Genomic DNA, 27,481 nt, shown 5'->3' on the forward strand with positions numbered 1-27,481 from the left:
TTTCAACTGAGAAACAATACGTCTGGTAAACATGCTGAAAAACAGAAAATATACAGTATATATGCATAATAGAATGTGTTTCAAGCACCATTTTCCAGATTTATAAATAAAACTTTTCCTTCAGGCACTAAATGAAAAACTTGCTAAATCAGGCTCCATAATACAATGAAATATAGAGGAAACCCCAAGTTGCATCATATTTTTAAGAACTAGAGAAGTAAAATGCTTTCTTCCAGGTTGGTTTCAATCTTATGACAGGCAACCTACTTATAATTTTTAAAAAGGAAATGCTGGTTATTTTATAAGTAAGCAATGAGACACACATAAGCCCGTTCTATATCTAGTAAGCTTGCATTCATTCATGACCTCTCTTATTCCCTCCATCTTCTTGTTTTGACTGAGACCTGGCTTTTCTCTGGCAGGCTATAGTTGCTGTGTTGGGCTGCTGCTCTTCTCTTCCTCCAGGTGTCAGCTTACATCTCAAGCTTACTCCTTATGCCATCTGTCTTTTTACCCCACTTTCACCCCAGGTATCTGTTATCTATCATTCCCCCCGATATATCCTCCTCCTTCCTGACTTTGATTTCTGGCTTTCCTTCTTTCTGGAACCATCTTCCCCCTTCTAAGGAAGTTCCTGGGAACTTTTATCTCTATGTTGATGGCCCCTCTGACTCTTTTGCTTCAGAGTTCCTCACCTTAACCTCCTCATGTGACCTCAAACTATGCAGTGCAGCTCCCACTCACCAGCATGGCCACTGCGTGACCTAGTTCTTTCCTCCAATTGAACTTACTCAGGCTTTTCTACCTGTGTTCATCCTTTCTCTGACCGTCATCTGATAATTAACGTATTTAACCCTAATCCCCGGTGGTCTCATCCAATCACCTCCAGCTCCAGTACCTTTAGGGATATCCAGACTATTGACCCCTGAATCCTCTCCAGTACTGTCTCATTTCTCTTTTACTACAGAACCTTGCCAGAGTCTGTTGATAAGGCAGTTTCATTCTATAACATTATACTCTGTTGTACTTTAGACACTCTTGTTCCACCCTGCCCCAGCTTTGGCTCACCTCCAGTGTTTGCTTCCTAAATTCCTGCACCTACTCCACAGTATTTCTGGCTGAAGTGTGATTCCCATGCTGACTTCATACTTTTCAAATTAATGCTCACTTCCTTCTGGTCTGCTATTATATTTCTCAAATAAGATTATTATGTCCATTTTAAAAATGCCTTTTGCCTGCAACCTGTACCATCTTTTTACCACATTCACTTCCCTTCTCAAACTGCCAAATCTCCATTCCCTCTTCACTCTCTGCTCAGATAGTGGCTGACTTCTTTCATGGCAAATTCTTCATTAATTGTGAATTTGCTAGACGGCCTCCTCTGCTCCCACTTCATTCATCCCCGCTAAACCTTCTTCTTTCCACCTTCCTGGTACATCTAGTACACCTTCTTCTTTTTCTGACATCACTAAGGAGGAAACAGTTCATCTTTTCACCTCCTTCAAACACACCACTTGTTCCTCTGACACCATTCCCTCCATCTGTCACATCCTTAATTGATTACTTGCCACTGCCACTGTACCCTCTTCCTTCAAAGTTCTGACACATCTTAAAAAACCATAACTGGACCCCACCTGCCCTGCTAACTATTGGCCAATCTCCCTCCTTGCTTTTGCATCCAACATGGCATTCACCTTTGCTGTCTTGACTTCTTTTCATCTCAAGCCATTCTGGATCCATTTCAATCTGGCTTTTGGCCTCTACACTCCACAGAGACTGCTCTTTCCAAAGTTTCCTATGACCTTTTCATGGTCAAGACCCAGGATCTTAAGTTTAATCAATCCTCATTGTCCTCAACCAATCCACTGCTTTAGTGTTGCCACCTTAAACTTAATATGACCAAAATGGAACGTCTGGTCTTTCTCCACAATCCCACTTTCCCTCTTCCCTCTTTTTCTATAATTGTAGATGATACTCTTATCATCTGGTTCCCTCAGCTTGTAACCTTGGGGTCATCTTTGATGCCTCTTCTCCTTCTCTATGCACATCCAAAACACTGCTAAAATGTGTCATTTCCTCTTCTATATTGGCTAACATTTTTTCTCCCTTTCTGAACATGCTACCAAAAGGCTCATCCACTCTCTTATTTCTTCCTGTTTAGACTACTGCAATATGCCGTTTATAGGCCTCCTGCTGAACCATCTTTTTCAACTTCAATCAAGCCAAAATATGGCTGCATGGCGTATCTTTGACCCTCTTCTCAAATCACTACATTGGCTCCTGATCCACGTCTGCATACAGTTCAATTTTCTTGTACTTGCCTACAGATGCAGTGATCCTGCAACTCCTAATGACCTATCATCGCTTCTCTTCCCCTACACATTTTCTCCTGAACCCCATTCATCAGGCATGGTAGTTTTATCTGTGCCCTTCTCCTTCATTGTCTATTCCCAACTCCATGCTTTCCACCTTGCTGCACCGTATGCCTGGAACAGACTCTCTGAGCTGGTGTGCCTTGCTCCTTTTCTGTCCATTTTCAAATCCATTCTAAAAACTCACCTTTTTTATTTGTTTTAGATTTTTATATTCTGCTTTTCATTCTTCTTTTCAGTGCTTCAAAGCGGATTACATTCAGGTACTGTAGGTCTTTCCCTATCCTCAGAGGGTTTACAATCTAATAGTCATTTTCTAAGGTGTAATAGCATGCGATAATACCCTAATGCACGCGATAATGGGCTTATCGCAGCAGTAGAATTAAAATTAAGAGAAAGGCATTACCGCTGCCGGCAGTAATGTTTTAGACATTATCACCAGCAGTAGCACCACCTTTTAGCATGGTGCTGATAGTGCGCAGCATAGCCTCACGTGAAACCACACCGCTGTGATGTGGCTGGCTGGCTGCACACTAGCACCCCCCCCCCCCCCCCCCATACTGCAGCAGCTCATCATTCCACAGGAATGATTAATCTAGGCCTAAGTTTGTACCTGAGGCAATGGAGGGTAAAGTGACTTGTCCAAGGTCACAAGGAGCAGCAGTGGGACTTGTACGCTGGTCTCACAGTACGTAGGCCTCTGCTCTAACCACTAGGCTACTCCTCCACTCCATGTGGTTTAGAAAAGTACAGAACTTTTGAGTCTGCTTTTAACTTCTAATCACTCATCTACAATAAATATTCTTCTCATTGACTCTTGTTTATTATGTATGTTTGTCTTGACTAGAATGTAAGCTCCATGGAGCTAGGACTCTCTTATGTGTGCCTGTACAGCACTGCATATGTCTCGTCACTCTAACATACAGTATCATAGTAAATGATAAAGACAGATAAAGACCAAAAACGTCCATCCAATCTGCTCAGCAAGGTGTTTAGAGTACAGCTGATGCTCCATGCAGGTTATCCTCCATGCCTTCTGTTTAGGGTTGTAACTGCCACTCCATGCAGGTTACCCCATGCAGAAATGTTACATCAAAATTAACACTTGTTATTCATTTCTTTCTTCCAGTCATTATGGATCCTCTGTTTATCCATGTCCGTTTGATATCTGCTACCGTTCTTGGCTTCAGCATGTCTTCCAGGAGGGCATGCCAGGCATTCACCATCCTTTCTGTGAAAAAGTATTTTCTCACCTTGATCCTTAGTCTACTCTCTCAGAGCTTCATATCATCACCCTTAGTCCTACAACTTTCTTTCTATCAGAAAAGGTTTGATTCCTGTGCATTATTAATGCAGTTCAAATATTTAAAAGTCTATCATATCCCATCTATTTTTCTTAATCTCTAGTCACAAAAAAACCCCACAGACTCATAATTTCCACAAAATAACTACTAGGCTTCCTCCTGCAAGGAAAAAGAACCCTGAGTGTTTGGGCAACTTCTCTTCTCTTTTTCCTAGGAGGGAAAGGATGAAATAAACTTCCCTCCAAAACAAAACCATAAAAAGAAAACCAACTCACCATCTTCTAGGAATGGGCTAGTAGTTGTTCTCAAAACAAACACCAAGAATCCAACACCAAGGGATTTGGCCTGCAGATCTAAGTCTCCTTGACAACTCCTCCTCATCCTTCATCAAGAGACAATACAGATCACTGAGTAAAATGAAATAAAAGCTGGACTGGACCATTTCAGCAACTTCTAGTGGAGTTACTGTGGACAGAAGAAACTTTCCTCTGGCTTCAGCTGCTTAGTATGTCCCTTCTACAGGGACACACTCCTTGGTATATTTCCCAGTGTGGCTTATATAATTAAATAAATGCATGCATAGTATACTATGTCAGAACAGACTCAGACAATTCATAATTTCACAGTGCAAAAAGCCCTATAATGCCAGTCTTAAGTACACAAATGCAAAGCATGTCCCAATTATTTCCTACTGTAGCAACGTAAAATGTAACACTTCCCCTCCCCCTTTGGAACGGCGGTCATATTTTCCAGCTCCTGCTGAGCCTGATCCATTGGATGCAGGATTGAGGAGCATGGATTTCATGAATGAGGACCGGATACACCTTTGGGGCACTAAGAGGATCATACTGAACCAAATCACGGTGAACCTAGAAGATGTGGTGGACCTGATTTACAAACTTAAGAGTAGTAAATCACCTGGACTGGATGGTATACACCCCAGAGTTCTGAAGAAACTAAAAAATGAAATTTCAGACCTATTAGTAAACATTTGTAACCTGTCATTAAAATCAGCCATTGTACCTGAAGACTGGAGGATAGCTAATGTAACCCCCATATTTAAAAAGGGCTCCAGGGGTGATCCGGGAAACTACAGTCCGGTTAGCCTGACTTCAGTGCCAGGAAAAATAGTGGAAAGTATTCTAAACATCAAAATCACAGAACATATAGAAAGACATGGTTTAATGGAACAAAGTCAGCATGGCTTTACCCAAGGCAAGTCTTGCCTCACAAATCTGCTTCACTTTTTTGAAGGAGTTAATAAACATGTGGATAAAGGTGAACCAGTAGATGTGGTGTACTTGGATTTTCAGAAGGCGTTTGAGAAAGTTCCTCATGAGAGGCTTCTAGGAAAAATAAAAAGTCATGGGATAGGTGGCGATGTCCTTTCGTGGATTACAAACTGGCTAAAAAACAGGAAACAGAGAGTAGGATTAAATGGACAATTTTCTCAGTGGAAGGGTGTGGGCAGTGGAGTGCCTCAGGGATCTGTATTGGGACCCTTACTTTTCAATATATTTATAAATGTTCTGGAAAGAAATACGACAAGTGAGGTAATCAAATTTGCAGATGATACAAAATTGTTCAGAGTAGTTAAATCACAAGCAGATTGTGATAAATTGCAGGAAGACCTTGTGAGGCTGGAAAATTGGGCATCAAAATGGCAGGTGAAATTTAATGTGGACAAGTGCAAGGTGATGCATATAGGGAAAAATAACCAATGCTATAGTTACACAATGTTAGGTTCCATATTAGGTGCTACTACCCAAGAAAGAGATCTAGGCATCATAGTGGATAACACATTGAAATCGTCCATTCAGTGTGCTGCAGCAGTCAAAAAAGCAAACTGAATGTTGGGAATTATTAGAAAGGGAATGATGAATAAAACGGAAAATGTCATAATGCCTCTGTATCGCTCCATGGTGAGACCGCACCTTGAATACTGTGTACAATTCTGGTTGCCGCATCTCAAAAAAGATATAATTGCGATGGAGAAGGTACAGAGAAGGGTGACCAAAATGATAAAGGGAATGGAACAGCTCCCCTATGAGGAAAGACTAAAGAGGTTAGGACTTTTCATCTTGGAGAAGAGACGGCTGAGGGGGGATATGATAGAGGTGTTTAAAATCATGAGAGGTCTAGAACGGGTAGATGTGAATCAGTTTTTTTACTCTTTTGGATAATAGAAAGACTAGGGGGCACTCCATGAAGTTAGCATGTGGCACATTTAAAGCTAATCGGAGAAGGTTCTTTTTCACTCAATGCACAATTAAACTCTGGAATTTGTTGCCAGAAGATGTGGTTAGTGCAGTTAGTATAGCTGTGTTTAAAAACGAATTGGATAGGTTCTTGGAGGAGTAGTCCATTACCTGCTATTAATTAAGTTGACTTAGATAATAACCACCGCTATTACTAGCAATGGTAACATGGAATAGAGTTAGTTTTTGGGTACTTGCCAGGTTCTTATGGCCTGGAATGGCCACTGTTGGAAACAGGATGCTGGACTTGATGGACCCTTGGTCTGACCCAGTATGGCATGTTCTTATGTTCTTATACTCAATAAAATAGGCAGTCCACACGCGAGGTGTGTTCCAAAAAGAAAAAGAGATTTTACTGAAAACAGTTCAAAATCGGCAGGGAGAAAATCAAGTACACAGTCCCAGAACAGAAATCCAAACAAGTACAGTTCTTCAGGTTATCAAAATCACATATACACATGCAGTTCTTATACTACTTAAGTTACTTTCCAAATCACACTGGTTTACCCTAGAACTCTCATAAAGGCCTTTTAATCATCAGACCTCCCCAAGCGTATTAGAGAATCCTTTTCAGGTTTCCACAATTACTCACTGATGGTTGAGTGGACCAAGACAAATCCTCTCCTTTTTTATTAGGTTATGTCTTCTTTCAGGAAAGGAATACCCCCTTTCCCATGGATCACTAGAGAGACCTGAGACAGAGCACAGCCTCTAGGCTGACTATTTCCAGTCTCCTTCCAAGACATCTTTGATCCCAACCTTCCTGACTCTGATTCAATTTTTCCCAGTGACTCATGGAGTCACCCTTTGTACCACTCCTCTTCTCACCCATCCTTTGGGGGATGGACTACTCTATTATTCCTAGGTGATACAGCTGCATGAGTAGCATGGTCTTGTGTTCTGCTTTTTTTTTTTACCAGACAGTCCTTTTTTCTCTGCCTCTGTCTGAGAATTCAGACCCCTGGCTCTCCTGCCCAGAAAAAATATAAAACATCTTATTTCATGGCAGGCAGACTACAGCAGTATGTGAAAAGGACTAGGATAATCAGCAGGGCTGGTGCTAGCTTTTTTGCTGCCCTGTGTGAAAAATTACTGTGCTTCCCCCCCCCCCCCCCCAAATTCATTCTGTGTCTGTCCCAGTCACATCAAATAAAGGCCAGCTCCGTCCTGCAATCTATATTTTTAAAAACTGACATGCCCCCCACTCCACTCCAGAATCCATGTGTTGTGTTTTGGACATTGAAGCGTGGGCCCTTGGTCACTGTAAGAGATGGCACCTCCCACAGGGCGGGGCCCTGTGGGGACTTGCAGCAATAAGCTAGCTCAAGGCAGAGATGGACACAGAGAATTAGCTTTATTGTACTGCAACGTAGATGGTGACCCGAGGAACGGGTGATGATTCCAGCCAGGAGATGAGAACCAGATGGCAATGTTCCATCTGTAGGTTGCAGGGTAGAAAAGGCAGTTCCACAGTCTCACCAGGTCCCAAGAGGGAGATGGGTCCGGAAGTGGTCCATGAAGCGGGCTAGGCCGAGAACCCAAGCTTAGATGGAGAAGCCAATAGATCCGGTAGTGGTCCGCGGTGCGGGGTAGGCCGAGGATTTATGGAGAGAGAGATGAGACAATGCAAAGATAGAACTGGAGTGGCAGTACTCACTCTGATGCTGGTAGTTGTAGTAGAAGGGAACCCCCCGAGGAGCGGAGTGTTGTGTTCATAGCGAATTGGACCCTTGGTCATATTGGAGTTGACTCCACCTATGGGGAGGGGCCCAGTAGGAAACCAATACGATAGGCTAGACTCGAATTGCAGACACAGTATGGAGAGAGTCTTTATTGTACTGCTGTATAGATGGTGAAGCAGGAAGGTAAGGCACTGATCCACGAGGTGCCAATACGTTCAAAAGGCTCGAAAGTGTAGTTTCACCCAGATATTCATGATAGGTAGGAACCTGCAGTGTGGGTAACGCCGTGGCTGGTGGGTGGAGTTGGAGTGCTGGATCATAGAGGTACTCACAGAGTGAAGGCGTCTTACTGGTGGTAGAATGGTGGGACCAAAGATCCGTGGTGCAGGATATGAAGTAGATAGGCCCTCGAGGAGCGAGTACCTAATGGTCCGATATCCTGAAAAGAGAGAGAGAGAAAGACCCCCAAAGAGCGGTTGTCTTAACTAGTGAGGACCCCGAAGGGAAGTGGGAAGTGAGAGTCCCCCAGGGAGCGGGTGTCCTGAGCTTCTAAAGGAGCAAGGCCCTTGGAAAATGGAGTGGCATCTAAGCAGGGGCTTAGAGCAGGCATTAGAGCATGCAGAGTAGCATAAACCATAGTCCTTGCTAACTCAACTACCTATGGCGAGTTGAGTTTAAATACCTTAAAAGGGGTGGAGTCCTTCCTGGGTGCTGCCCCGGATTTCCTGTGCTGTCCCCTTTAAGAAAGGGGCTGGTCCTGCCGTGCACATCCTAGGAGATGTCGGGGGGGGGGGGGCTTCAGAGGTGTCACCATTCCTGCCACCGAAAAAAGCCTCCTGATGCTGGAGCCAGCCCCCGAGGGAGCTGCCTGCTGCCGGGAGAGGCAAGCTCGGTCGGCCACGGCCTTCGTGGCCGACTGGCGCAACACAGAGGTCTCGGACGAACAAGGCCCCTGAGGAGCGGGTACTGTAGGCGTCCAGGTAATAGGTAGGCAACCCCGAAGGGAAGGTAGGAGCACGCAAGGCCCCCGAGGAGCGGGTACCTTAGGCATCATAGTTGGTAGGAGGTGACCCCGGAGGGTGAGGAGCGAGGCAAGGCCCCCATGGAGCGGGTACCTAAGTCGTCCTGGAGCGAGAGTACACAGAGCAGGAGCGTCTGGTAATGTGGAGAGATCAGCATGGAGGATTCCTTGCTAACTCATAAAAGGAATCATGAGCGGAGATTAAATACCAAAGCTAGTGACATCATGCGGTGGGGACGCCCCTGAGGTTCCCACCATGACGCACGTAAAGGACAGGGCTGCGTGCATGCACGTGCCCTAGGTGACTCCTGGAGAAAGATGGAGAACGCAATCACCCATACCAGGCCGGGGACGCCAGAGGGTATGGTGAGGAGAAGCAGAGGCAGCCATCTTTCCAAAATGAACTGAGTCAAGTAGAAAAAAGGTGAGCAATAGTGGGCACAGCCGTCTGCGACCGACAGGCACAGCACCATGGACAGGGAAGGGTATTAGGTACCCTAGGCAAACCTTACAGCCTTGCACACTCACCATCCCACACTCACCCCACATCCATTACAGACATACACAATTAAATTATTTATTTATTTTATTTATTTATTTAGTTATTTATTTATTGGTTTTTATATACCGCCGCTCATCAGAGATATCACGTCGGTGATTATGCATTTAAAATACATTTTACATGAAAAAGAACATTCAAAAGTACAGTCTGCTGAGGCAAAAATAACACTTACAATATTCATATTATATTTACATGCACTCTTCAGGTGCCACCCAGAAAACTCTGCAAATAAGACACTTGGAACTCCTATGGAATTAGTCTTTGTGTAATGTGTATAAGGTGTGAGCTTGGCCTTCAGAAAGCCATGAACAAACAGTATTACCATTACAACATAATAAACTTCCCATACCAAAACAACTCTAACAACCTTATCTATGAAAAGGCAATACTGCACATATTACACCAGGCACTAGAACACCAATAAAATACTTTTATAGGGATCCAGGCTACTATAGATCCCTATATAAAAGTTACATGCCAGCAAAATACATCACCTCAGACACATATGTAGAAAACAGACAGACCCTCACCAACTACAGAATAAAGAGATCAGAAATTATAAACAGAAACGAGCTGAGAAGAACTGAACTGGAAATCACAACAAGCCAGCCTCTTCATACAGAGCAACAATGGAAAAACAGAAACATTACCATTCTTCATAAAAACATTAAATAATAAAATCAAGAAATATAATCATAATAGTAAAATCATATTCATAAAAAGAATAAATATTTCAAACAGTTAATGAATAGAATATACTAAATTTCTCAATCATCAATAAAATATTTCAAAACATCTGATGAATAAAAAATCCAATAATTAAAAAATGTTCTATTCCCTCCCCCCCTACAAAATTAAATATTTCAAAAGTGAGGAATTATCAAATTACACCCAATAATTAAAACTAATAAGGATTAAAAAAAAGTCTCCTGCTTTCCATACATGTGAACCTCTGATTTCCAGTCACCCTGAGATTGTCGTGGATTGAGGGAGGTAGGGACACCCACATTTTATCTTCTCTCTCACACACACTGTTGGAAACAGGATGCTGGGCTTGATGGACCCTTGGTCTGACCCAGTATGGCATGTTCTTATGTTCTAATAACACAATCATTCTCTCACACACTCCCTCTCTCTAACATACACAGGCTCCCTCTCCCTCACAGATACATTGGGGCGGATTTTAAGAGCCCTGCTCGCCTAAATCCGCCCAAATCTGGGTGGATTTAGGCGCGCAGGGCCCTGCGCGCCGGAGAGCCTATTTTACATAGGCCTACCGGCGCGCGCAGAGCCCCGGGACTCGCGTAAGTCCCGGGGTTTTCTGAGGGGGGCGTGTCGGGGGCGTGTCGGGGGCGGGCCCGAACCGCACAGCGTTTTCGGGGCGTGTCGGGAGCGTTCCGGGGGCGGGCCCGGGGGCGTGGCTACGGCCCGGGGCAGTCCGGGGACATGGCCGTGCCCTCCGGACCCGCCCCCAGGTCGCGTCCCGGCGCGCTAGCGGCCCGCTGGTGCACGGGGATTTACGTCTCCCTCCGGGAGGCGTAAATCCCCCGACAAAGGTAAGGGGGGGGGTTTAGACAGGGCCGGGCGGGTGGGTTAGGTAGGGGAAGGGAGGGGAAGGTGAGGGGAGGGCAAAAGAAAGTTCCCTCCGAGGCCGCTCCGATTTCGGAGCGGCCTCGGAGGGAACGGGGGTAGGCTGCGCGGCTGTTTGCCTATGAGAGCCTATACGTGACACATGGGCTCTCACAGGCACACAAACATACACACAGGCTGTCCCACGGACACATTCACAGGCACACAGGCTCTCACACAGACATACACAAATGCACAAACACACAGGCTCTCAGACACACACATGCTCTCAGTCACTCACACACATACAACACTTGGCCTGATGTCTTTGGTCTCTGGTGGGATGAGCTCTGCCAAGGCCCACTGGTCTTCCTGATGGGAGGGGGGGGGAGAGTAGAAGCTGTGCGTGCAACGCCGATGGAAGTTTGAGTGCCGACAACTTGCAGCCGCTCTCCTTCTTCGGCTGCCAGCAGACCTGTGGCCTCTCCTGCTGCCGCCTCCCCCAGGTGTGCCGCCCCATGCAAATGCACAGTATGCACACCTGGTTGCGCTGGACCTGGTCATCAGGATTGTATGGGGCATGGGCAGCCACTAGGAAAACTCTGTGGATGTGAAAGTGAAAGCAAGTTTAGTCTCAGGAATGGAGGGTGAGAGTCTGGGGAGCTCCTGTGTCGGTAGAGACTGCAATGGAGGGTAGGGGCAGTCACTATCTGCAAGACAACTTACAAACAGCCTGAGCTCAGAGGAGGGGCACAACTGATCCACTGTGAACAAAGCCCATGAGGGTGCAAAAGAGTGGGGATATGGGAAGGGGAAGATGGGACTGGGGAAGGTGGCTGCTGTAGGCTGGGGGAGAGCTAGTAGCCAACTCAAGCGCTTTATGTGATTCTGCTGTAGTACTTACTGGAGGAGGGCATGGAAGCACTTGTTGATTTAACACATGAGCAACAGAACAACAGCAAAAGAGTGTGTGTGTGTGTGTGTGTGTGTCAGAGAGAGAATATGTATGTCAGAGTGAATGTATGGTAGAGAGAATGAGTATGTTGGCATCTGGATAGGAGACTAAGCCAGCATGTGTTACTTGGTCAGAGTCTTCTACAATTTAGTTAATTATATTTCTATTTAAATTATAGTTATTTGTAATACTGCATCTAAGTAAAATCATTTATGGATTCAAGTTCATTTCTATTAATTATGTATGCAAATTCACTGCAAATATTTGTCCTGCATTTTGTCCTTTGCGGAGGTGAATATCCTCCTTTTCTGGTACTGCAAGTTGGCCACCCTGGAATGGAACATTCCCCATTCTAAAATATAGTAAAGATAGAAGAGCATCATAAAAGTTTCCTTGAACCCTGCTGAAAGTATTTATCACTCTGGATGAAGGTTCCCTTGGCAACCAAATATTCTCTTAGCTACCCTATTGTCCTGATATCATTATGCCCTTTCTCTGTGTAAAAGACAGAGTAAAAATAACTTAGGCTTTTAAGCTGAATTACCCCAGTAATAGTTTTCTGTTTGGAGTGTGATAGCAGCTGCAGGTTTTGAGAAACAGTAATTAATGTGTCTTGTCTTAAAAAATACTAATGGGAAGTAAATGGTGTTTACTTTAAAGAAAGAACATTGGAAAGAGGTCTAGGCACCACAGCATACATGACAGACTGAAACATATTACCTTGCTTAGAACATTTGTGGATCACCTCTGGTGCGCCATGGAATATTTTCTATTTTTAATCTCCTGCTCCCTATTTTCCTTTTTGACTGAAGTAAACATTTACATTGGGAACAAAACCTGTAATATTGCCAGCAGTGCTGAGTCTGCGCAAACGCAGAACAACACATAAGCTATGGTCACTCCCTGGGACTGCAGGCAGCAGAAAACTGCAGATCAGCTCTAATGAGAACCATCTTTGGGGGTCATTTTCTATCCGTATCACACGCGAAAAGTCCCTTTTCGCGTGCGATACCTTGATAGGGGTGGAATTGGGGCGGAGTTGGGACCAGAAGAGGAGGAGTCGGGGCAGACGCAGCGGTAACTTCGCTGGCGGCGATAAGGTAAGACCCGTTATAGCCACCGGTAGCGCGCCCAATAGCACCTCCTTTCTCGGTGGCGCTATTGGGTGCGAAAGCCGGCAGCGATAACACCGCGGCGGTGCGCTCACTGCTGGCTTTCGCAGGCCCGACCCCCGCTTTGCCCCCCCCCCCGCCGTTACCACGGGATTCACAAAGCTGTGCAATAATAGAAAATCAACCCCTTTTTTAGATATAACCCCAGTCTGTATCAGACTAGCTGGCAGGTATATTTGTTAGATATACCACAGTGTATCAAACTAGCTGGCTGGCTAGGACTTAGCCAAAGGGGAGGTTTCATGTGAATGTACACTTCTTTAGGTTCACATGACACATTGTAAAAAATCAAAGTATCTCTCTAAAATAATCATAATATATAAATAATACCAAAAACAAGAAAAACATTTTTTGAAAATCCCTTTTTTTTTTTTTAATATTTCTTTATTGTATTTTAAAATAGTGCTCACTAACACTCAGTAAGCAATCAGCGCATAATACAACCTTCAACAAACGAAGTACAACTGGCCAACAGGCCCGCAACATCAGCAAACTTCCCCCCTCCCCCCCTAAAATTGTATGCAGCCGCAACAGCGAAAGGAAAGACGAAAAGGAATCAATCCTCCCCTTCTGCTCCTTGTCACGTAAGTTCTCAGCAGAGTTCCGATATTTATAGTCCGTATTCTTGAGAATTATGTCCCTGTGATCTTGTGGAAGGGGCCACCAGTAGTTGTGCCATATAGAGAAAAATGTCGTCTGCGCCTTCCCCCTCGTAGTCTGCGCTGACATTAATTCACTCTGCAACAAAGAGATCATGCGCGCCCTCCATTGTGCGCCCGTAGGCCTGTCCTTTACAATCCACTGCGCCAGGATGGTTTGCACTGCAAGGCTCAGAGCTTTCTGCACAAACAGACCGTCTGTATCTGACAGGGCTTGCAATTCCCGTTCCAAAGACCGTAGCAAGCATATCTGCGGTTTTTTTGGAAACTGAATGTTTAACACGGCTCCCAAGACCCCCACAACTTCCTCCCAAAAGGCAGCCACCACCGGACATTCCCACATACAGTGCATATAGGTCCCCCTGTCTTTCCGGCATTTGATACAAATATCAGTGTCACACAATTTAGCAGCATGTAATCGGGCTTGCGAGATGTACATACAATGTAATGTTTTAAACCCTACTTCCTGAAGAATGACATTTTCAGACACTTGAAAACCCAGTTTCAGTATGGTCGCTAAATCCTCTACAGAAAGATATAAATCCGCTTGCCTCACCCATTTATTCTGGAGATTCCTCAAAGCAGAATCATCCCTTATACCCTTCAGAGCCTTGGAAAAAGTCGCACATGAGTGCCCTTTCGGGCCTCCGGAAGACATAAATTCCCATAAACGGTCCCATCTCTCCCCCTGCGAATATGTCCCGAAGGCAGTCCTGCAATAATGCCTCGCTTGGAGAAAGGCAAAGAAGTCGCGGGATGGCAAGTGATAAAGCTCCTGAAGTTCCTGAAAACTCCTCATCACCCCCTCCCGAGGATTGTATAGCTGGTAGGCAAATGTCAACCCCCTTCCAGCCCAAGCCTGAAACACCGACTGAGTCAAACCCGCTGGCAGTTGAATGTTACCTCCCAAAGTGACAAATGGCGTTAAACACCTCCCAAGACGCAGTTTTTGTAAACATAAATAACGCCACGCTGCTCTCCCTGATGCGATAAGCAAGCTCCGCCTACTGTACTCGTGGCTTTGCGGGTTTGAGAGTTGTATTACTGTCATCGGGTTGTGAGGGGCCATCCACTCTGATACAAATTCAAATGGAGAATACTTCTCCGTACCTTGGATCCAATCTTGAATGTGTCTTAAGAGACAGGCTAAGTTATATTGCCTCCAGTTTGGACATGCCAATCCCCCCTGACTTTTGTCCAGTTGTAGGGTGCTTAGTGGGAGTCTAGCCTTACGGCCTCCCCATAGATATTTACGCAGTAAACGATTAATGGCCTCCAGATCCCGTTTGGTTAACCAGAGTGGTAATTGTTGCAACACATAGAGCCACCGCGGTAACTCCAGCATTTTCACTAAGCTTATTTTACCGGAGATGGAAAGTGGCAATGCTCCCCAAATGGTGAATTTCTGTGCCATATTGTTTAAGAGCGGGCGTACATTCACTTCATGTAGCTGAGTAGGGTCCCTAGTCAGTTGGATCCCTAAATGAAAATCCCTTTTTAAGAAATTCAAAATAAATTACTAAAACTTATATTAAAGATAGTCTATTATAACCCTAATGTTAAATCCAGATTCAACTACTGTAGTTACAGATTTATCCATCCTTTAAATCAGTATAATTTCCTGATTAGCAATCTCTGATGTCTGTCATCCCTATACTTTGAGTTCCTAATTTCCTCAATTTCAAAATCTGTAAATCAGACAGACTTCCCTTAAGTATCTCATAAGAATGAGTAATCCGTCACTAGAAGCTTTAGTTCTTGGTTTCTAATGATAGACAGATATTCAGTATTTTCCATTTTTTTTCAGTGTACACCCCACAAACAGCAAGTCACATGTGCACATAATCATATGCAATAAAAGTTGAAATAACACAGGGATGGAAAAATGTTTAGAAAATCTGGATGACAACCAAAATTTTTAGGAGCCAGGGAAAGATGTTTTTTCTGTTAGGTCGGTTAGATTTAAGACAGCCATTCATGCAACCATAGTTGTGCAGTCAAATTCAGCTGCCTAGCACCAAAAATCCATGCTGATTGGATAAATTAAAAACCTGTCCCTGGACCCCCTCTGATCCCACCCCTTTTTTTTACCAGCTAAATTTGTGTTCCTTACTATCAAGGTGCACAATTGTAGCCTGTCAGGAGGAGAGGGGATTTTTGCCTGGTTAGATTTATCCAGATAATGTCCAAAGTTAGCCAAATAAATCTTTTGAAAATCTAAATGTCTCTATCCAAAATATCTCACACTGGGTAGTGCTGTCACTGGTCTTGCTTCCTCTAGGAAGTAGAGAGGTCACTCACAGGTCTCCAGTCCCTGCTCTCAGGATTGGGGGGAGGGTGCCCCTCTCCAAAGCATCTGTCACAAAACACCTTGGAAGATCACTCCTGCTCTCTTGTCTTGCTGCTAGCCCTCTGCCAGGATATTTCTTGAGGTATGGCAGACATGCAGCACAACCCTTCTGCACCCTACTGGTTGATCTGCACTAGAGCTGCTGTCTGCCCCTGCATTGGCCAGCTGCCCCAGTGCCATTAGGGAGAGTTAAGCATGTTTAGCATTCTGGCTGGTCCAGATATCACTGTTGAAATGCATTTTATTCCCCTCTGGCTTGGCCAACTCTGCCTGCAAGTGACTATGGCAAAGAATGTATGGGGTGGGAATAATCAGTCTGTTGAATGTAGACCTGAAGGGCACTTTATAATTGGGGACTAACGGGTGTAGCAGACACTCAAAGCTCAGGTTCTCCACTATCTTCAGGAGCTGTTCATCCAGGGCAATTATTTCTCTGATGCTCCTTAACATGGCTTATGACACTGCCTGCCTTTAGGCCCAAGACAGTGCTACAGAAAACCACACCATCTGCTCCAAGGTTGCTTACCACTGCTGATGTGTAGCTGGGAGCTGCTGGCCTGCCACCTGACTCCTTTTGCGCACACACACAAAGTCTGAGACAGAAAAGAAACAGACAAGGCTCAGGCTGCTTTTCACTGCAATCTGTCTCTGGAGCTATTAGTAGCTGCAGATACAGATTATAAAATACAGCTCCAGAGACAGAGAGACAATTTTACTTACCACCAGTGAAAAGACAGAATTGCAGTGCTTTTGTTTCTCTGTCACACAGTGAGAGGAGCAATTTTATTTAGCCATTTTATATACCCTGGTTCCAAATAAAGATCACAATGAAGAAAAAAAAAGCCCTTTGTCAAAATTTTTCTCATGCTCCAGTTCAAAATCTCATTTTCAAAAGGTTTTCCTTGGCTTTGATAGAGCTTCAAAAAGACACAACCCTTCTCTGTGTGATCCAACAGAGATATGATCTTAAAATGATGCTTGGCTTGCATATACTGAAAACAAAAAGTCAGCAAGAATCCAATCAAGAGCCAGCTAGAACAGACTGGTTAAAAAATGCTTGACCTTGATTGGTTCTGCTTTCCTCTAGCTTCCCTCCCTAGCTCCAGTCAGACTGCGTGACTTTAACATCACTGTTTGGTAGCTAAAGTTACATTGAACAGATAAAAACAAGCTGGCACCTGCAGTTTTACTTGGCCCATAGATTATAATGGGAAACAAAATGTTTCATTATTTTTGTGGGTTCCCTTCACTCATTTCAGGAGACCACAAATGAGATGAAAATGGCCTCATTCATCCTATTTAACCTACACATTTCAAATGAATGCATAGCCCTCCCCAACAACTTGAAATTATTAAGAATATAAAAGTCCCATGAAACACAACACATTTGTTTTGATGCCTACAATTGATGTTAATACTGGATAAACCAATTGATTAATAGCATTAAAAAATAGAAACATATAAAAATAAGAATTGTTGATATTTCCTGTATTGGCCACAGTACAGAATCTCATATGAACTGTCACTCCAGCAGCCATCGTGCAACTGTGTCCAGGAAGCTGCTTAGAGCTTTACCTCTCCAAAGTCAAATACATTCCTTCAGAAACACTTGTACTTGGTTAGACAAGGTATTTACTCAGGTGGACAGAAAACTCTTGGTATTTGTGATAACCACAGAGAGGATCATTTTCAAAACAGTATGGATAAAACAGTATTTGATCTGCAGAAACTGGCTTTTTATAAACTGGCCTGCCCAACAGGCAGATAAATTTGTGCATGTGGTTCATATTCAAATGTAAATTTACCTGAACTCAGTGGAGGTGTTCCTGGATGTTGAACTGGGAAGGGATTTGTATTTACTCATATATGTTTGAAAAGTTTCTGTGCCTTAAATAGTCTGCTTTGAAAATTGGTGTAACTTATGCGTGTGTATATCAGCTACTTTATGCGTGATGTGGCAAAATTAACCCCAAAATGAAAAGGTGCAACAGAAAATTGCTTAACATTATTATAAAATCTGACTCATAGTCTTAGATTAAATATCACTAGTTCATTCATTTTACAGTCATTTAGCTTACTCACAATATAATCATAACATTTTACTTAAATGCCAGTTTAGCTTATTAAAGCATGGTTTGTTGCCTTTATCATTCATCAAAATATTGACACTTCATAAAAGTAGGATTTTTATCATTTTATTTTACACACCAAAGGGTAAATATAAACACTGATTATCAGATTTAGTACGCCAAAATAAAGGGAATCAAATAAAACACATCATCCTCTTCATAGCATTCTCGTGACTAAGGCCTGCCATGTTCTGTGTTCTCAGCATCTTTATGTCAATTAAAACAAACGTTGTGACAGTGTGAAAGAAAATGGAAGAAATAGTCTGATGCCCTGCATACACAATACAGATTAATGCTTGAAAAATATAGATTGTAGTTTCAAGAAGCAAAGACAATTTTTATGGCTAAAAATTTGCAGTAAACAAATCATGTTTGCACTTTGTTTGCTATTGTGAAATCGTTGACGTTAAAATCTGAGCATACTGGAAGGAGGGCTAATCCAGCAGTAGACCCGAATTGGTGTCAAGACTTTTTGGATTTCTTTGTTCAGAAAGTGTCACTAATTTGTTACAAATTTAGAGGAGAACTGCCGACACCTTTAATAACTGGCATGCGTGAAAGAGCTGGATGGGAGGATTTTAATAGAGTGGAATGTAATGACTTTACACAGATATTTGTGAAAATTAAAGCTTCATCATGTCCTCTAATTCCCTATACAATTTCACTTTTCAAGACTAATCACTTTGATGTTGCAAGATTTATTGGGGACATAGTGAATTTGTCCCTGATTGATGGCAAATTAACACCTTCCTTGAAGCAGTCCTCCATGGGTCTATTTTGAAAAAAAAGTCTTTGGACTCTTCTGTACTTGTAAACTACAGTCCAGTGCCGTCTCTACCTTTTATTGCTAAAGTGATTGCTGAATGATTATTTAGCATCTCATTCACTGCTAGATCAATGCCAGTTTGGCTTAAAATAAAACTGTAGTACTCAGACTCTGTTTTTGACCAGTTTGGATATGGTAGGGCGCAGCTTCAACCAGGGCTTGGTTAGTTTTTGTAGTGTTGTAGTGTTTGTAGTGTTGTTTCACATCTCAGAAATCTTTGACACAATTGATCATAATATCTTGCTGACCCAGCTTAAAGCAAGCAATATTTGGAATAGTGCTCCAGTGGTTTTCATTGTTTTTGACTGATTAAACGCAACAAGCAGCAATCGTGATGGAAAATCTTCATGGAATTTGATCTCGACCAGTGTGCCTCAGGGATCCATGTTGTTGGTCACCATGAATCTCCTGTTTGTAATTGCTAGCAGGATTAGGCCTAAACTACAAGTTGTATGCGGATAATGTCCAATTTTACAAAGCATTGATGTCATCCTGGGAGTCAACTATGGAAATATTTAGGATACGTCTATCAGCTGTGAAATGCTGGCTGTGGCAAAACAGATTAGACTTGAACATCGGTACAACACAGATTATGATCTTAAATAGAAATTTGTGTTCCAATTTTCCAACTGTATTTAATTTGAAGGCCATATTTTACATACTGCTTCCCAGGTACATAATCTTGGGGTGTTATTAAACACCAGTTTAATAATGTACCCGCAGATTAAGAATGTTAAGGCTTCATTTTGTAAGCTCCAGTTGCTTCAGCATTTGAAACCTTTTTTTCGATCCAGGCGGTTTTCATTGAGCTGTGCAGACGTTGGTTTTATTAGGCCTAGACTATTGCAGTTCATTATATCTTTGTCTTCCAGCTAGCACAATCCAGGCTTTACAAATGGTACAGAATTTGGCTGCTTGTAAGATGGCAGTAAATATTAGAGAGCATATTACTCCAGTGTTGCGTGCATTACGCTGGTTGTAACATTGATTCACAATCTGTTGAGCACCAGGTCGTCGGTACAGACCTGTGCGATGTATATTTATCATCCTTCATTGCAACATGGTTTGCTTGAGGTTCCATGTCTATGCTTGGCTCACCTATTAGAAACGCATGAGAGAGCATTCTCTATCGCAGGCCCCTTGGTCTGGCATGACCTCCCTGGTGATTTAAGAATGATTACATGTCCAGTGACATTTAAAAAGCAACTAAAGACACATTTATTCAGGTTGGCATTTGAGTTGAGCAATTAAAATCATAGGCTTGTTATATTGAATGTAAATTTAGGATAAATGAAATGTGTATGGACAGGGAGTTGACTAGGTTCAGGCTCATGTTTGCTTTTATGTAATGTGATTTTATTGTTTTATATATTTTTATGAATGTTGAATCGTGACCCACCTTGATCTTTGTAAAAGTGCTGGCTAAAAATGTTTTTTTAATAAAGAAATAGCATTCTGACCCAGCCCGTTGCAATCTGCACATTGTTGCAGCATTATTTGAAAACCACAAAAAAAAACAAACTAGCGTAGTCCCTAAGGAAGCCCTGATAAAAATAAAAAAAGAAAAGAAAATTTTGTTTAGATCGCATATGTACTTGTTGCATCACTTTACCAAGAAACTGACTTTTCTTACTGCCCTCAATAATTATCTGTGGCATTCCCCGCCTACAGAACATGCTGCTCAGTATATAACACGCTTTCCCACTCTGGATTTTCTTTTTTTTTATTATTATTACTAACTGTACTTCAGTAGCTACTCACTTATGTTGCAATTGGAAACGAGATTGGACAAGACAAAAACAGCTTAGTTATTCCATCAAATTTGAACAGGCAGCTGTACTGTTTTATTTTCTTTTGAGTGATCTTTGTTCCATAATGCAAACATCATTGTTAAACTTCTTAATCACCTCAGTTTTTTTATACTGCATTTACACAAAACATTTTTCCTTCCTTCCCCTCCCCCACCTTTTTTTTTTTTTTTTGCTTTCCAACATACAGAATATAGAAAAGAATGATATAAAAGGGATCGGTCGGTCTGCAGGCACAATAACACTCCAAAACAGAGAGAGAAATACATCAGATTTGCCATGCAGGAAGAAAATGTGACTGTGTCAGATGTATTCCTGAGCTTTTTTGTGGGGAAACTTAATAACTTAAATCTCTGAAAGTGAGCTCTTCTTGCACAAGTCATGTTATTTCATTTGGATAATGTAGAATATGTTGGATGTTGCATGTTGCATGTAATGGGTAAATTCTTTTTTACTTAAGTAATAACATAATTGTGTGCTGGCCTCTTATCGCACATACAATATACCTTATGCTCATTTTTATCTGGTTAACATTCAGTATCTTAATATTTAATCAATATATTCATTCAGAGATCAAGATGAACAACAGACATTTTATTGGTACATATCCACAACTTTATCCACACTCACACATTCATTCCTGTACTTTAAAGCAGTGGCCCCCCAACCCTGTCCTGGGGGCCCACCAGCCAGTCGGGTTTTCAGGATATCCACAATGAATATGCATGAGAGAAAACTTGCATGCAACACTGCTTTAAAGGGTTCATTTTGAAAAGCCCACAGTGTAGCAAGGTTTGCGCACACTTTTGTACACAAGTGCCTTGTTACTAATTTTTAAGGGACATTTCCCAGGTTGTTTTTCCTGGAAAATTTCCACAAGGCTTGTGTATGCTCCGTGCATGCGCACTTTATACCTGCTATTTGTACAGGGCGGCCAGTGAGGGGAAAAGCGGAACATGCACTTTTGAATATCCAAATATTAGCACGCTCTTTACTGCTCCCAGCTTAAACACGTCCCCCGGGAATGCCATTTTTCCTGTTGCTAAAAGTATGAACACTGTGAAAGTCTGCACATGCTTTTAGCCATTTGAGGAGGTTTTTACCGAGGGTATAGGAGCTACTACGGAATTACAAGGGGTAGCAAGTACCCTCCCAAGAAAAACCCTTGCCATCCCTTTGCCAACCCAACCTTGAGTGGCCCCTCTAACCCGCTGCAGCTCCTGCTGTTACTTCCAGCTTGAGCCCTCTTCTCTCCTCCCTCGCCCTCCTTCCTGTGGCCCGGGAAGTTGAAACATAGATGATTCAAATGAAATATTTCATGTTCCAACTGCATGCAGCACAGGAGGGAGAGGGAGGAGGGACACTAGAAGTGGAATATATTATTTTCTAGGGTAAGTTGTAAGGAGAAATGCCCCATATGCATTATTGGGGGAATTTCTGTGGATATGGAGTGTGCATTACAAAACTGGAGGTGCAGGATTTATATTGAGATTCTGTCTTATCAATATAGAAAAATTGGTTGAATGATGTTTTCTGAAAACTGGTCTTTTTTTTTTTTTTAATTACATAGAAGGTCTTTTGGACTTTTCCTTATAGTGTCTTTTATAGCCAGTTTAAAGGCAGGAAGCCATGCTGTGGGTGTGGTTAAGATGTGTGAAAAATATAGCTTTGACACAACAGTGCAAACATGTGTCTCTGGCAAAGGAGAAGATGCAATCTCAGCTAGCTAGCTAGACTAAGAATGTACAGGATTGCATATTCGTGTAGCTCTTCCCAACTGCAAATCCATCCCCACTATTTTTCTGCTGCATGGTTGATACAGGCATTTCCAAGCCTATTACAGATTCAGATTTTAGCACTGTTATGCCCCAGGTGTACCATGCATTTTGGGAGACAATTCCCAAAGTAATTTACCTAGGTAGATCACCCTTGGTGAGTGGCATCTCTAGAAAGAAGTATTTGGAGGGTGGAAGGAGGGCCAAGCTAAGTATGGAGGGGGCAAGCCAAAGCGACTTTTTCTTCCCTTGCATAAAGAGAGTTTTCCATCTCTGGATTTTTCCTTGATTAAATTTTAGTATCCTTGACTGTTTGTTGGTGGACAGCATGCTATGACTGTGCATTAACCGCTGCTCATTCATGTGCTCCATTGAACTTAGTGCAACATTTGTGGACAATTTCACATAGTTCTTTAAAGTCAAAAGAGTCCATCAAGCTGTCTGCCTTACTGCGGTTTTATTATAGACTCTGGATACCCCCTAGTCTCTTCCCAGACTTCCTGTGTCAGGCAAAATGTGGGCAGCGGATTAAACTTGGTAGTATAGACAAACAGGGCCGGATTTTAAAAAGGTTACGCCCATAAATCTGGAGGATTTACGCGTGTAACCCATTTTACGCACACCGGGCCTATTTTAAAAAGGCCTGGCGACGCATCTAAAGCCCCGGGACGCGTGTTAGTCCTGAGGCTTTTCAAAAGGGGGGGTCCGGGGCGGGAATAGGGTGGGGCCAGAGGCCTCCGATAGAGCGGCTATTACCGCTGTGTCGGAGGATCGCGTGCCGGCAGCCTGCCAGCGCGCTCAACTTGCACCTGCCCAAAGGCAGGTGCAAAAGGTAAGACAAAGGATGGGGGGGGGTTAGAGTAGGGCTAGGGGGGGAAAGGTTAGGGGAAGGGGTGAGAAGATCAGGTTAGGGGGAAGGGAACGGGGGAAGGCAGCACGGCTCAGCATGCACAAGGTGCACAATTTTGCACCCCCCCTTGCGTGCGCCAACCCCTGATTTTATAACTTGCATGCATCTGCGCGTGCAAGTTATAAAATTGGGTGTACATGTGCGTGCGCCAGGTAGCGTGTGCACATGTACACCGCGTACTCTCCTTTTAAAATCTACCCCAAAGTTACTACAGTATTTTATAACTTGCGCACATACAATATGCACAGGTTGTAAAATACAAGCCCATGTGAGTGGAAACATGTTCGAATATGTAAATCTGCATGCTGCGCAAGTTTGGATTTATAGGGATAAACAGTTCCACTTATTTGGATAAATTCTAATTTATTTAGCTAAGTAGCAGCAAAACTGCCACTTAATAAGTTGTCATACTGGATCAGACCAAGGGTCCATCGAGCACAACATCCTGTTTCCAACAGTGGCCAATCTAGGACATAAGCGCCTGGAAAATCTCATGCTACTAATGCCAGTAATAAGCAGTGGCAATTCCCTAAGTCAATTTGATTAATAGTAGTTTATGGACTTTTCCTCCAGGAATTTGTCCAAAAAATTTTTAAACCCAGCTGTGCTAACTGCTTTAACCATATCCACTGGCAATGAATTCCAGAGCTACTTTTCTATGATTTGTTTTAAATGTGCTACTTGCTATCTTCATGGAGTACCCCTAGTTCTTGTATTATATGAAAGAGTAAATAATTCACAATTACTGTTCTAGTCCTCTCATGATTTTAAAGACCGCTGTCATATCCCCCTTCAGTAGTCTTTTCTTCAAGCTGAACAGCCCCAGCCTCTTTAGCCTTTCCTCATAGGTGAGTCATTCCAACCTCTTTTTCTTTTTGGTTGCCCTCCTCTGAACCTTTTCCAATGCAATTATATCTTTTTTGAGATGCGGCAACCAGAATTGCATTCATGGTGCGGTCTCACCATGGGAGCGATACAGAGGTACTATGACATTCTCCATTTTATTCTCCATGCCTTTACTAATAATTCCTAACATTCTATTTGCTTTTTGACCATTGTAGCACACTGAGCCAATGGCTCAGTGTGCTACAATGATGCCCAGAATTTTTACTGGGCATCATGATGCCCAGAACTTTTTACTGGGTGGTAACTCCTAATATGGAATCTAACATCCTGTAACTACAACATGGGTGCTTTTCCCTATGTGAATCACTTTGCACTTGTCCATATTAAATTTCATCTGCCATTTCGATGCCCAATCTTCTGTCATGCAAGGTCCTCTTCCAACTTATCAGTGATTTAACAACTCAAAATAATTTATGTCATCTGCAAATTTGATCCCTCACTCATCATTCCCTTTTCCAGATCATTTATAAATGTATTAAAAAGTACTGGTCCAAGTACAGATCCCTGAGGTACTCCAGGTTAGTTCCTGGAACCATTTTCTCTTTTAAGATGGCTTTAGCTGGGAGTGCTAAGAAACAATAATAGTTCCCAGAAAGGAGGAGGCTGCTAAATAGTTATGCCTATCAATTGACTAAAGAGTGAAGTTAGATATTAAACAATCATGACAGCAGTACTGAACATGGTATATTTACATTTCAGTAAAACCTTTGACATGGGCCCACACAGCAGTCTCACAAATAGAGCCTAGAGGTGGATCTCAAGTTGGTTGACTGAATTAGAAACTAGTTGGGTGATAGACATCAGAGGATGGTCGTAGTAGTATTAAATGGAGTTCACTTCAAGGATAGAAGTGTTATAAATGGAGTACCTCAGGACCCGTTCTGATCAATATTTTCCTAAGTGATATTGCAGAGGTATAGTAGGAAAGGTTTGTCATTTTGTTGAATGTAGATAGTACTTAAATCTGCAACAGGCTGGAAATTCCTGATGAAGAAGATGAAATAAAGTGAGATTTAAGAAAACTTGAGGAGTGGGGTGCAGAAATCCAATGGAACAGTACGGGATGGAGGTAATTTGCTATGGTTGTTCTCTACTATGAATCATGTTGAAAATGTTGGAATATAAAAATGAGTAAATAAATAAAGGAGAAATATATCTGATGATCTCAAAGTTGCAAAACAATGTGGCAAGGCAATGAACAGAGCCAGAGAAATGTTAAGATGCATTGGGATAAGTAAAACTAATAGAAAAGAGTAAGTGATTGTGCCTCTGTACAAATCATTGATGAGACATATTCCATTGTGTCTGAGTCTGCATTGGTCTTGGAGAAAAATTAATTCTTTGCAGCTTGAGGCTTTTTTTTTTAATAGCACCAACATTAAGAATTATCTAAAAATGAAGTTCATAAGCTTTTAGGATCATATCTGAAGAAGAAATGTATGTGGCTTTGAAGAATCTAGGTGAACCTAAAATGGTAACATGACTAGCCAATGGTTCTGAAATCTTTTACCATTTCATTTATTTTATTAACAGGATGAAGGCAGATGCAAACCATTAAAAGTAACAAAATTAGAGGGTTCAGAAGTTGCAGTGGACACCAGCTTGGGTAAACCATTTGTATTCCGATTTGCCCCTCAGTCTGGAAGCAGGATATACTACTTCTGTGCAACATCTAATCAAGAGATGAACAGGTATGGCCCGCTTTTCTATCTAAAGCTTTAACAATTGATCTTAAGCTTATATGAAACGCTTAACTAGTATAGTGATAAAGCAAATGCATATTTCCTATTCCACCCCTTCCTTTCTTCAAGGTGAAAACTAGATACTGCTTCCAACATCTTTTTCAGTTTGGGGAACCAAGATGGTTCCAAAACTTAACAAATATAGAAAGTATCCAGAGACGTGGCTTCAGGAATGCTTTCCATATACATTTGTATGAGGGGTGTGGGTGTAGGGGGCTTGTGGTGGAAATGTGTTTAGAGGAATTAAATGTATAGATGTTTCTGGGAAGAATGGTCGAGTACATGTGTTAGGGTGGGTGGAATTGTGTATGGGTGTCTGTGTGCTGATAGGGAGTATGTGTGTTTGTGTGCATGGAGAATGTGTGAGTTTGGGGTTGGTGTGAGGGGTTTAGAAGCATGAGGGATGTGTGGGAAGTAGGGAGGCAGGTAGGTGAAGGTATGTGGGATGTGTGTGTGTATGGTGTATAAGAGGTGTTGGTGGTGAGTGGAGGTGTATGGGTAGTTGGGTATGTATATGAGAGATTGTGTCTGTGGGGCATGTGGGCAGTGTGTCGACAGGTATGGGGTGTGTCAGTATAGAAGTATGGGGGTTGTAGGTTTGTATAGAAGGTGTGAAAGTGTGTGATGGTTGTGGCATCTGTGGTATGGGTTGTAGAGAAGAAAGGATGATGTGTGGGTGGTGTGTTTGAGGAATTGGGAGTGTGTGTGTGTCTGTGTGATAGTGGGTTTGGTTGGTTGGGTATATGTGAGCATCTGTCATAGCATATGTGCTGGGGTATATAAATATGTGGGATGTGTACAGTGGGGGGTGTGATTGTGTATATGATAGGAGTATGTGGGTTATGAATTTAGTGGGCAAGGATGTGTGTGGTGTTGGCTGTGTGGGGGTAAGGGTATGTGTATAAGTGTCAGGTGAATTAGTGTGAATGGAGAGTTGGAGTGAGTGTGTGGATATGTGTATGGGCATATGAGCAGGTACAGGAGTATAAGTTTTAGATTTGTGTAGGGGTGGGTGATTGCCTAGGAGAAATGGGGGTTGTGTGTGTGTGGGGGGGGGGGTTGGAGGTGTGGTGGGTATGTAGATTTGTGAAGAGGAGTGTGGGTTGTGTGTTTAAAAGATTGCGGTGGTGGTGGTTGTGAGAATGTAGAAGTGTATGTTGTGTATTTAATTTTTGTATTTAGATAGTTTTGTACTCTGCATCTTCCATTAAAATATGCCCAATGCAGATTCCATAAAATATAATTATAAAACTATAATAAAATACAATACAAATAACAAACAATTAAAATAAATAAAACAACTCTGGTCCTCAATAGCCACAAAGAGGCCAGGTTTTCAGGATATCCACAATGAATATGCATGAGATAGATTTTCATACAATGGAATCAGTAAATGCAAATCTATCTCATGCATATTCATTGTGGATATCCTGAAAACCTGGCCTGTCTGTGGCTATAGAGGATGAGGGTTGGCCACCCTT

At 42.6% G+C, this 27,481-nt stretch overlaps 1 protein-coding gene across 1 annotated transcript in view; it reads left to right on the forward strand.

The window, feature by feature from the left end:
- The window catches only part of LOC115100037, a 72,696-nt gene extending 46,716 nt beyond the window's left edge, over window positions 1-25,980 (forward strand). Inside the window, exon 5 of the mRNA XM_029618191.1 lies at window positions 25,792-25,980. Coding sequence (XP_029474051.1) covers window positions 25,792-25,980 — 189 coding nt within the window. The remainder of the gene's footprint in view (window positions 1-25,791) is intronic.
- Window positions 25,981-27,481: the final 1,501 nt, after the last annotated feature.

This window comes from Rhinatrema bivittatum, chromosome 1 (genome assembly GCF_901001135.1).
Source record: "Rhinatrema bivittatum chromosome 1, aRhiBiv1.1, whole genome shotgun sequence".
NCBI lineage: Eukaryota > Metazoa > Chordata > Amphibia > Gymnophiona > Rhinatrematidae > Rhinatrema > Rhinatrema bivittatum.